Consider the following 11,058-nt stretch of genomic DNA (forward strand, 5'->3'; position numbering starts at 1 on the left):
TACAGTCATGAAGGAAGACTAGCCAGCACATTAGCAAGGGTCTTTGAAAGAACTCAAAAAATAACAAGGGAATCTCACACAAGAATTAATTATAAAAGCAGAAATACTCTGCTTGTGTCCAGTAAAAGAAATGAAATTGAAGAAAGAGAGATGATACTCTTGGTAGAATTTGAATCTGCATTCTACAATTTATCCGGACTCTTAGAAAAGCTCCCTGAAGGGATAAAAAGGAATCTCTGCTATTTGATAAAAGACAGAAAAGACCACAAGTGCCAGCTATGTGCCTCAGAAATATCTGAAGAAAGCAATAATGAAATGGAATCCACCCACATGATAAAAGAAGAGGACAGTGCATCCACCCACATGATAAAAGAAGAGGATAGTGCATCTGAAGCATCCCTCAACATTATTGCATAATGACGTAAGCGTTTAGGTCATAGAGCACCAACAATGTAGCTGGTGCAAGATAATAAATAATGACGTAAGCAATGATGTCATAAGAAGGGTAAGGATGGGAATTGTCCATCAGACCCAACCATTATAAATAGATTGCTTAGACAATTTTAGAAGGTATCAGAAAACAGAAAGCAGAAGTCTAAGAGTACTCATATGCTAGGAGAGCAAGGAGGAAGCTGCCGAGACAATTCTGTAGTCTGACAAAAGAATTCACTTAGGAAAAAATAGTTTTAAACTCCCCTCTGGAGATAAAAACACCTTATGTAAAATATACTAAATAAAGGAAGTTTTTCTCCAGAAAGGTACGTCTTTGTCCTAATCTCTTAGTTATGAATTATTTAGAAAGCTTAGAATTAACAGAAGAATCTGATTATTATAGATTAACTGCTTTATTAGATAATGAAAAACAGGCTGTTCTAAAAACAGAACTAAATCTCAAATCAAATGAAAATTTTAATAAACAAAGTCTTTTAAAAGAAGTTTTTAATAGAAAAAATATAATATACTATGGAAAAATTTAAATTGAAGCCCCTGTAAAAATAAAATCTGCTAATGGAGAACTTGAAATAGCTTTGATAAATGATGAAAAATTAAGTAAACAGATTGAGAAAATTAAGGATCAACAGAAAAGATCTAAAATTGGATGGATTCATATTAGTACCATACAAGTTTTAATCAAATCTACATATATGAAAGGAATTAATTCACCAATAAGTTTAGCAATCTGTGACAAAAGAATTACTGATGACCCAATAGATCAAATAATTAGAATTGTTCATGGAAATTTGGCAAATGTAAATGTTAAATTTAATGCCCATCTTGGATATGCTATACCTTTATCAACTGAAAATCTTGGTAGATCTATAAGTTTAGCTTATAAATTTCATAGAAAAAGTTTAATGGAACAAGATGATGAACCATTTTCAATTACATATGCAATAAATTATGCTTTAACAAATAGCTATCATAGTATAATATTTAAAAATAGAGAAAGAATTTATGTTGATGAATTATTTCAGAAAATTATAAAAACAGAAATACCAAAATACAAAGCTATTGAAAACCCAGTTCTATTGTTAAAAGAACCATAAAAAAGATCGGTTTCATCGAATTTTCAAATAAGAGAATCTAAAATCAGTAGTCCTTTAAGTTTATCTAAATTAAAAATTAAAGAAGAAAACTCTGAAATAAAAGAATTAACAAAAAAGGTCGAAAAATTAAATGAAACCCTAAATACTAAATTATGACAATAAATAAGGAAGCAATATATGTAACTTATCAAGATAAGAAACAAGAGCTCTTTGAAAGAGAGAATCGTTTGAATTATTTGTAGTTTTCTAAAATAAATCAAAGAGCATTTATAGCTCTAAAAATAATCAATAACAAGTTAAAAAGAGAAGTTGAAGAGCTAGAAAAATCAATAGAATCTCTGAAAAATAGTGATGAATCAATGATAGAGTTTGCAGAAATTCTAAAATAAATAATGATAAACAAAACTATTTTAGGAATTATAATAAGATTACCTAATTTATGAGGCATAAAAAGATTGAAAAACCAGAAAATAAAATAAAAAAGAAAAGAGCGAAAAAATAAAAAATAAAATAGAGGAGTATAAAAGAGAATTAAATAATCTTCATATCGAAATTGATGACCTTATAATAAAAAAGGATAGAAATAAGAATAAATATAAACAAGTTAAAATTAAATCTAGGAAATTTATAAATGCCTGAAAAACCATATTACGATTTAAAAGAATTAAAACTGTTGAAAGAAAAAAATGGAGAATGAAAGATAATTAGAAATAAGAGAAAGTGTAGAAATAAAAGAAGTTTTTGAGGATTTAAGAAATTATAAACAGATAAGAGATTTTATAATAATCCATGTAAAAAAGAATATTATAATTATGATAGAAATTAGAACAGAGTTAAAAAACTATAAATATGAAATCAGAATTATAAATATACATCAAGAACTAGTAATAAATAATCATTTAACAAATACAAGAGAAATTACAGAAAGGGTTAATACTCTAGATTATGAAGTTGCAAATTATTTTTATAAAAATCCTTTAAATAAAGCACCACTAATTGAATCTATACAAATTATAAATTTATTCAAAGCAAAATATGAAGAGATAGTAGAAATTTCGAAAGAAGAATTAAACGAAAAGTCGAAATTGAAAAATTGGTATTAGAGTCAAGTTAACGATTAAGGGTAACACTTTCTCTTTAAGCAACACTTTTAATAATACGTTTTTAAATCAATAACAACCATAAAATAGGAAACGTCTTTACAAAAAGATGAAATTGGTAACTTCACCGTAGCGAGTTTCCAGAAATTATTTTTAATATGAAAATGGAGATGGTGTTTTGGTTGAATATTGATATTTGAAGTGTATTACAGTATTGTGGAACTCATTCATCAAACCCCCCACGTGTTGCACCACGCCCCCCACATATTGGCCAATACGCTGTCACGTGTCCAACACGCCCCCACGTATTAGCCAAGATGTTGACACGTGTCCAATACGCCCTCCACATATTACACCACGCTCCCACATATTGACTTTTTACCTACAAAATTCACCCATCTGTAATTATACCAAATAATTCTATTTTCCAAAAATATACCAATATTTCTTCCCTATAAAAAAAATCAGCCGCTAGTATCTCTATCTTTAATAAAAAAAAAAAATAGGGTGATTTTGTTTGTAATTTCTGTAGAAGGAATACGCCTTCGCCTTTCGGAATAGGAAAGATGGAACAAGCTAAGAGCGCGTTGATTTGGATGTGGATGCGTGGTGGCGTCGTGACGTAGTGTGTTGGCTTTGTCTGGAAGATGCCATGCCAATTAATCATCAACATGAATTGAATTCACTACTGTGCCCACGCGCACCCAATTCCCTTTGCCACTCCCACCACCCTCTTCTTTTTTTTATTCCTCAATTGATTGATATTCGGCCCTCCCTCAGATCACCTCGCGGCATTGCATTCCATTGTGTTCGTGGGCACAATTATCTGATACTGATTCGCACCGCCATTATCTTCTCCCTCTCTCGAATGCTGTGACTTTTGTGTTGCGGTGTTGTATATTACTATAAATACCTTGACCTCCAAACTAAAGCTCTACTCATTATCGGCCATCGCTACCTGCAGTCTGCAGATCAATTGCAGTGTGCATCTGTAAGCCTCTATCTTAACTTACTGCTCTTGCGTGATATATGATGCTCCTCAATTCATTCATTTTCTTACTCGTCTTCATCATCATATGCAGCTTTAATCTCTACGTAGCCACTCTCCTCCTCATTATCATGGGCTTATTAAACACTGTATGCTTTCCTTCCTCTCTTTCTCTCACTCTCGAGATATTATGTATTCTTTATTTATTTAATTATATTTTTCTTCAGGGACATGATCAGACCAATCAACAAAAGGATATCGGTATGTTTTCCCAACTTCAATTCTAATCTCGCGCTTATGCATATTGTTTTCAGTAGTGCCTAAAATTAAACAGATCATTTCATGTGCGCTATCTACCATTAGTTGAAGTTGTAGGTCGTTTATTTGATGATATGATATGATTGAATCCTTGTATGTTAACGCACGCGGCATACACATGGCCTGACCATCATGCAGGTACCGCTTTGAAGAATGGAAAGGAAATACTCTTTCAGGTACAGTTAATAGAATGAATAATCTAAACATATGTATGCTTATTAGCGTGGAGATAGAGGAGACAGAGCAAGAGGTAGCTACATTGAGATTGAAGAGAAGATAAAAGCTAAGAATAAAGAAATTTGTTTGCACTTTGCAGGGATTCAACTGGGAGTCGCACAAGTACAATTGGTGGGAGAATCTAGAGAGCAAAGTTGGAGAGATAGCCAAAGCTGGATTCACTTCCGTTTGGTTGCCACCACCAACTCATTCCTTCTCACCTCAAGGCTACACTCCACAGAACCTTTACTCACTCAACACTAATTATGGCTCCGAGCATCACTTGAAAGCTCTGCTTGCTAAGATGAAGCAACACAAACTCAGATCCATGGCTGATATTGTCATCAATCATCGTGTTGGCACCACCCAGGGACGTGGAGGAATCTACAACCGTTTTGATGGAATCCCACTCTCTTGGGATGAACATGCTGTCACTTCGGATACTGGTGGACTTGTAATATTTCAATTCAATGCTTCTTTCTTAATTTTTAGTTACATAATGAGATCCAATATATCGATCACAAATTAAAACAACTTTAATTTCATCTCTCTATCTGCATTCCATCCATATTCAGGGTAACAGAAAGACCGGCGCCATATTCCAGGGGTTCCCCAATATTGACCACACCCAAGACTTTGTGAGAAAGGATATCATAGGTTGGCTAAGATGGCTGCGCCATAACGTAGGCTTTGAGGATTTTCGTTTTGATTTTGCAAAAGGGTAACTTATTCAACCTTGTTTGGTTAATTCGACTATGTATTGTTAATAATTGAACTATTTGGTACGTATACACAGGTTTTCAGCAAAATATGTGAAAGAATATATAGAAGCAGCAAAGCCATTGTTCTGTGTAGGGGAGTACTGGGATTCTTGCAACTACAGAGGTTCTTCTTTGGACTATAACCAGGGTGGGTGTATGCACTACTGTACTTGTTAAAATTAAAATATAAATGAGGATCGGAATTGAACTCATAATAACAGCATGATGATGGATGCATTACAGACAGCCATAGGCAGCGAATAATCAATTGGATTGATGGCACTGGACAGCTTTCAGCTGCATTTGACTTCACAACAAAAGGAATTCTCCAGGTTATCACCCCTACACACATGCCCTTTATCTCATGCATGTTGATCTTGATCGGTTGATGGACTTATATCAACTATATATATGCGCGCAGGAAGCTGTGAAGGGAGAATTTTGGCGTCTGCGTGATGGTCAAGGGAAGCCGCCCGGTGTGATGGGATGGTGGCCTTCAAGATCAGTCACGTTTGTGGACAATCATGATACTGGCTCCACTCAGGTACTCCTGGAGAGTGTGTTTTCGTGTTTGCCAATTTCACAATTTTTAGGTCTCTTGTTCTGTACCACGCATTTCCAATTTCTTAATCTCTACTTATTCACACGCAAGAACATCTCTAATTATAAAAGATACTGGCCTTGAATAAAAAGAAGAAAAAAAAAGGTGCCTCAGAGTTAGAAATGCCTTCTATAATTAAATTCTGCTGCCTTTTCAATTATTCCGCTAAGAATTTTGGCATCAGCATGAAAAGTTGTCCTGCTTTCCGTTAACATCGTGCTGCCTTTACTTCCCGCCAGTGTTTTTTATATATTAATTACTAAATGGAGAACTTACATATATGGTTTTGTTCAACTTTCTGTATGAGCAGGCTCATTGGCCGTTCCCCTCTGACCATATTATGGAGGTAGGTACTTTTTTTTTTGGGTCAATTTGTGACTCTTTACACATACAGAAGGGGTGTATAATATTAATTAAATCGTTTGACAGGGATATGCATACATATTGACTCATCCTGGGATACCAACAGTTTTCTATGACCACTTGTTTGAGTGGGGCAACTCCATTCGTAACCAGATAGCGAAGCTGGTAAGCACAATCATTATTGATATTGTTGGTTGTTGTTGAGTAAAAAATTAAAGTGCATGCATGCGGTAAGTGCAGATTGATGTACGGAAGCGGGAAGGTATTGAGAGTAGATCATCGATGAGGATATTGGAAGCGAAACAAAACCTATATTCAGCGATAATCGGAGACAAGGTGTGCATGAAGATTGGAAGTGCCTCATGGTGTCCATCTGCATCTCACACCCAGTGGGAACTAGCAACCTCTGGCCACAATTATGCTGTATGGCGCAAGCAGTAGAACATAGAGACATTATGATACATGGGAATAAAATCACAATTCAATACTTACATATGTGTGCTCAACTATACCTACTTTGCTCCTTTCTATATCCCTTACTATAACAATAAGCTAGTAGCTCTGCTCGCCCTTTCTTCTGTAACAAAAATAACATGCTCTTTTCATCACTAATATATATATTATGCTTTTTTCTACCCTTCTCTCCTTCAGGTAGCTAGCTTTCCTTTTCAAACCGTGTAAAAATATACTCACTAATTAAACTACATGGATTTAGTTTCATGGCACTAGTACTCACTAATACACTAAAATTAGCTAACATAAATACACGAATGATTTAATTCATATTTAATATATATTTTATATTAATAATTGATTTTGGTGTATATCTAATCAACATGGTTGTATTTAAAAATATAGAAGAAATAATAATATAGAGACAAATAATTTAGCAAATGTCTTTTGCACTCTGAAATAATTAGTAATTTACTACTCGCTAATAAAAGCGAGATTCGAAATACTTATTTAAATTGATTAATGAATTAACCACGGTTCCAAATTGGATAACCGCTACATAATCAAAGCCTACAACTAATCAAGTACGGTGAATGAGAAAGTTTAACTTAGCCTAAGAAATAGATAGACATGTTATTTTTACAGTGATTTTTTTTAATCTTCTTCTATACATAGTCAATGATATATGGTACAATAAAGTATGCATATGTGTAATACAGGGTAAAATATAAGAGCTATAGAGTAATAGATGGAGATCATTTGCCAAAAGTTATATACGCTTACAAATCATAATTACTACATTGATTTTTTTTTTTATATTTCAATTATGGACATCTGCGTTAATCTACAGGGTAAAATATAAGAGTTATAGAGTAATAGATGGATGCAAAATGTGCTTACAAATCATAATTACTACATTGATGTTTTTTTATAGTTTATCAAATTTTTAATTAATTTTTTACTGTATTTAAAAATTTGTAATTAAATGCTTAAGTTATTATTTTTCATGTTTGATATAAGATGACTTATAAAATATTTTAAAAATAAATATTTTAAATTAAACGACAATAATCAATAAAAATTTAATTAAACTTTGATAAAATAATAAAAATCAATAGAATACTTAAACCCAGAGACGGACCTAGAGGGGAGAAAGTAGTGGCCTCGATCCCTTCAAAATTCTTAGAAACTATATTTATATATGAGATATGTATTTAAAAAAATAAAAAATATTATATAATTTAGTATTTTTATATGTATTATTTTGTATTATGTGATAAATTTATGTCTTAATTGTTTAATTCACTAATACTTTTTACTTAACTAATTTAATATCATACCCTCAAGTCTTTCTAACTTTTAAATTAATTTTTATATAATAATCTCTATATTTATTTAAAAGAATCATTTGTTTATTTTATATTAACATATTTAAAATTTATATTATTATATTAATAATAACTTACTGATATTGTTATATTTTTTTATGTAACTATCATATTAAGAATAAAATTGTAAAAAAAATTATATATATATATATATATTGTTAAATTTTTTGAAAAACTAATTTTAATAACTATATGTTAATTATTTTTATAAAATAAAAAAAATTATCTAAAATTCGGTCCCTCTATACTAAATTTTCTGAATCCGCTTAAGCCCAATCTAGATAAATTACTCCATAACTAAATGTCTTCAAATCATTAACTTTTGCCATTAATTTTGGCCATTGAAAAGGGAAAAAAATGAACTTCCATAGGAAATAACGAATATAAAAATGTATATCTTGTTTCCTTTATATTTTCCATTGAAAAGATAAATTTCTTTAATTTTTTTTTCTGAATAAATTAGAGACCTCTATGAATGGTTCAGCATAACATGACCTGAATAATGAAGCAACTCATCGATGCATAATTGTATATATTGACCTTTGAAACGTCGGACAAAATTTTCAACTGCCACTATCCCATGTTAGATTGGAGGTGTAGGTTCACATTTGTCCTCTTTTGGTAGGTATAAAATGAAAAAGTAATCCCCATAAAAAAAAACTAAAAAATAAATACATGTATATTTTAATGTTATATAATTTTAAAAGCACCACATCCGAACTATCAACCTCTAAAAAATGGATTAAAAAATAATAATATAAAAAAGTAAAATAATAAAAACAAATGAAATGTGCTATTGGGGACCAGAAGAAAATTTATTTTCTTCATTTTGTAGTCATAATTTTTTAAATTTTTTTATACAAGTGAGCTCAATACAATAAAATGTAACGATAAAAAAATAATTTTAAACATTAAAATTTAACAAAATATAAATAGAAGATTATTCTTAGTATTATCTTTGATATTATCAACAATAACAAAAAGAGTTATACATTTTTTATTCTCTATAACTGTTCAAAGATTTATAAAAATTTATTTGGAAAAAAGACAGATAGGTCTCTAACTTTTTAAACTTTTGACAAATATATTTTTGACAAAATTTAAATACAAAAAAGTCCCTGACTTTAACAAACGGAGGACAATTTAGTTCTTTCATCTATTTGCCTCTCATACACCAAACGGAACTGACTGACGTAGCTGAAACGGTGTCCAGGTGTCCGTTACGGTACCACGCCAGAAGGGGAATAAAGTTCGAAGGACAAATAAGTCTTTGACGTCATTTTGAAAATAATGTTCGAAGGACAAATAGGTCCTTGAGAATTTAATTCATTATACTTCTATATGTATCATATGTTACTATCTAATTGAAATATATATATATATATATATTATGTATCATATATTACTATCTAATTTAATAATCAAATGTGTCACATGACACTCTTATTAAAATTGAGAGAAAATTTTTTTCTCAAAATTAATAAACTTCTTTCTTAAATTCTCTCATCTACCTCTCTCCATTTTTCTATTTCTCTCTACTATTTTTACTCTATATATAATTGTTACGGTGGGTAACCGGAGATTAATGGGTTGGACAAGTTTGGTTGGCCCAATCGTCTCAACAATGAAATGTACAAGTGAGTTGGTGATCCAAGGCTCCCGTCCAACTTGTGTAAGGGAGAATGGGGGGTGGTACCTGCAAAGACACTCCGATGCCAAAGTCAGCAAAGGGGTAAAACAGGTCTGGAGAGTATTGGGCTTCTGAGATACCTGAGAGGTGTCAGTGTATTTATAGGGGTGAACCCATAACCACAGCTGAAGTAGTTCCGTCTTTTAAGGTGGATAACCGTTCCTTTATCTTAGGGAGGTTGAGATATGGCTCCTGGAAGTGGGTAGAGAGATTTTAGGGGCAATTACTCATTCAAATGAGTGATTATCTGCCAGCTAATCTTCATCCCCGACTTCTTTAGGGTTAGTCGTGGTAAGAACCGACTTCGTAGGGAGGAGGTCGGTACAAGACGAAGCTCAACCCTTTTGGGTTGGGCCTTTTGTTGGGACCTGGGCCTTATCGTTGGGTCAGGGTATGAGCAGTGCCCCTACTCGAGCCCAATTTCTTTTAAGATTTGGGTTCGAGTATTTTACTCGGGACCGTAACCGACTTGGGAGGGAACCGACGTGATTTATTTGCAACCGACGTAAATTTTCGTGACTTTTGATTTTCACAGTTACGTCTAATGAAACGTCGCGTCCGTTAGGGGTGTGCGTAGGTATTAATTACCTTGGTAACGGTGCATTCATTAATGACCGCTTCCATTTTTACCATTATGCCCCTAACGTGCTTATAAGTGCTTCCCTCTTCTTTCGTTGTTTCGTTTCTTCGATTTTTCAAATTTTCCCTTTCATCTGTTCGTGGAACGCTTTCGTATCTGTTCGTGGGACACTTTCATTGAAGGCTTTCATCTTCCTCTACCCTTTTTCAGGCAAAGGTTGGTTCTTTCTTCCCTTTTATTAAGTGCTTCTGTTTGCATGCCTTTTATTTTCTTTGGAGAGGGAGAAGGTGACGCCGTAGGTTTCTGGTAGATTCCATGCCCCCTTAGGAACTCTCGTTTTTTATTATTTTTTTCTTTTTCCTTTGTAGGTTTTCGTCGTACCCTAGGAAAAAATGTCTTCTGTAGAAGTTCTTGCTCAGTGGGTTGATGTTACGGTCTTGGGGGAGGAACCCTTGGTCGATACCGAGTTTATCACCAACCTTCGCACTCATCACCATATTTGTACTTCTGAGGAGGATGAGCCGAAGTATGAATTGGTGGTCCCGGGTCTGGAAGACCGGGTTTGTTTTGGGAGGGATACTGAGGAGGTCCCTCATTTTTTCTACATGTATGAAAGCATGATTACCCGTTTGAGTGTTTTTCTTCCATCTTCTGATTTTGAAATAGCTGTTTTGCGTCACTGCCGAGTTGCTCCTACCCAACTTCACCCCAATTCTTGGGATTTTCTGAAAATTTACCAGTTTATCAGCCACGCCTTAGATTTTCCGACCTCTTTGAGGATTTTCTTCTATCTTTTTCACATGACCAAGCCCTTCAGTGGGCTAAATAACAAGCAGCAATGAGTGTCTTTCCGAGCCATACAAGGTCAGAGAGTTTTCACCCTTTTTGATGAATCCTTCCATGACTTTAAAAATTATTTTTTCAAAGTTCAAGGTATAGAGGGTCACCACCCCTTTTTCCTGGATGAAAATTTTGTTCCTCGCTTTCCTCTGTATTAGTTGGAGGCCTCCCCCTGCGAGAAATATGGTTTGGATGACTTGGATGAGGTGGAGG

General features: G+C 33.2%; 1 protein-coding gene across 2 annotated transcripts; it reads left to right on the forward strand.

Moving 5' to 3' along the window:
* Window positions 1-3,226: 3,226 nt before the first annotated feature.
* On the forward strand, window positions 3,227-6,529 carry LOC107493223 (probable alpha-amylase 2). 2 transcript variants are annotated; one of them, XM_016114310.3, is made up of 12 exons: window positions 3,227-3,638; window positions 3,730-3,784; window positions 3,863-3,896; window positions 4,092-4,129; window positions 4,270-4,623; window positions 4,745-4,890; window positions 4,966-5,078; window positions 5,174-5,262; window positions 5,352-5,474; window positions 5,842-5,877; window positions 5,961-6,059; window positions 6,135-6,529. In XM_016114310.3, the coding sequence occupies exons 2-12, from the start codon at window positions 3,767-3,769 to the stop codon at window positions 6,333-6,335; spliced, it is 1,251 nt and encodes a 416-aa protein (XP_015969796.1). In that variant the 5' UTR covers window positions 3,227-3,638; window positions 3,730-3,766; the 3' UTR covers window positions 6,336-6,529. The 2 variants fall into 2 exon arrangements, with proteins under 2 accessions (XP_015969796.1, XP_015969797.1); XM_016114311.3 differs by lacking the exon at window positions 4,092-4,129.
* The last annotated feature ends 4,529 nt before the right edge of the window (window positions 6,530-11,058 follow it).

This window comes from Arachis duranensis, chromosome 6 (assembly GCF_000817695.3).
Source record: "Arachis duranensis cultivar V14167 chromosome 6, aradu.V14167.gnm2.J7QH, whole genome shotgun sequence".
NCBI classification, from domain to species: Eukaryota; Viridiplantae; Streptophyta; class Magnoliopsida; order Fabales; family Fabaceae; genus Arachis; species Arachis duranensis.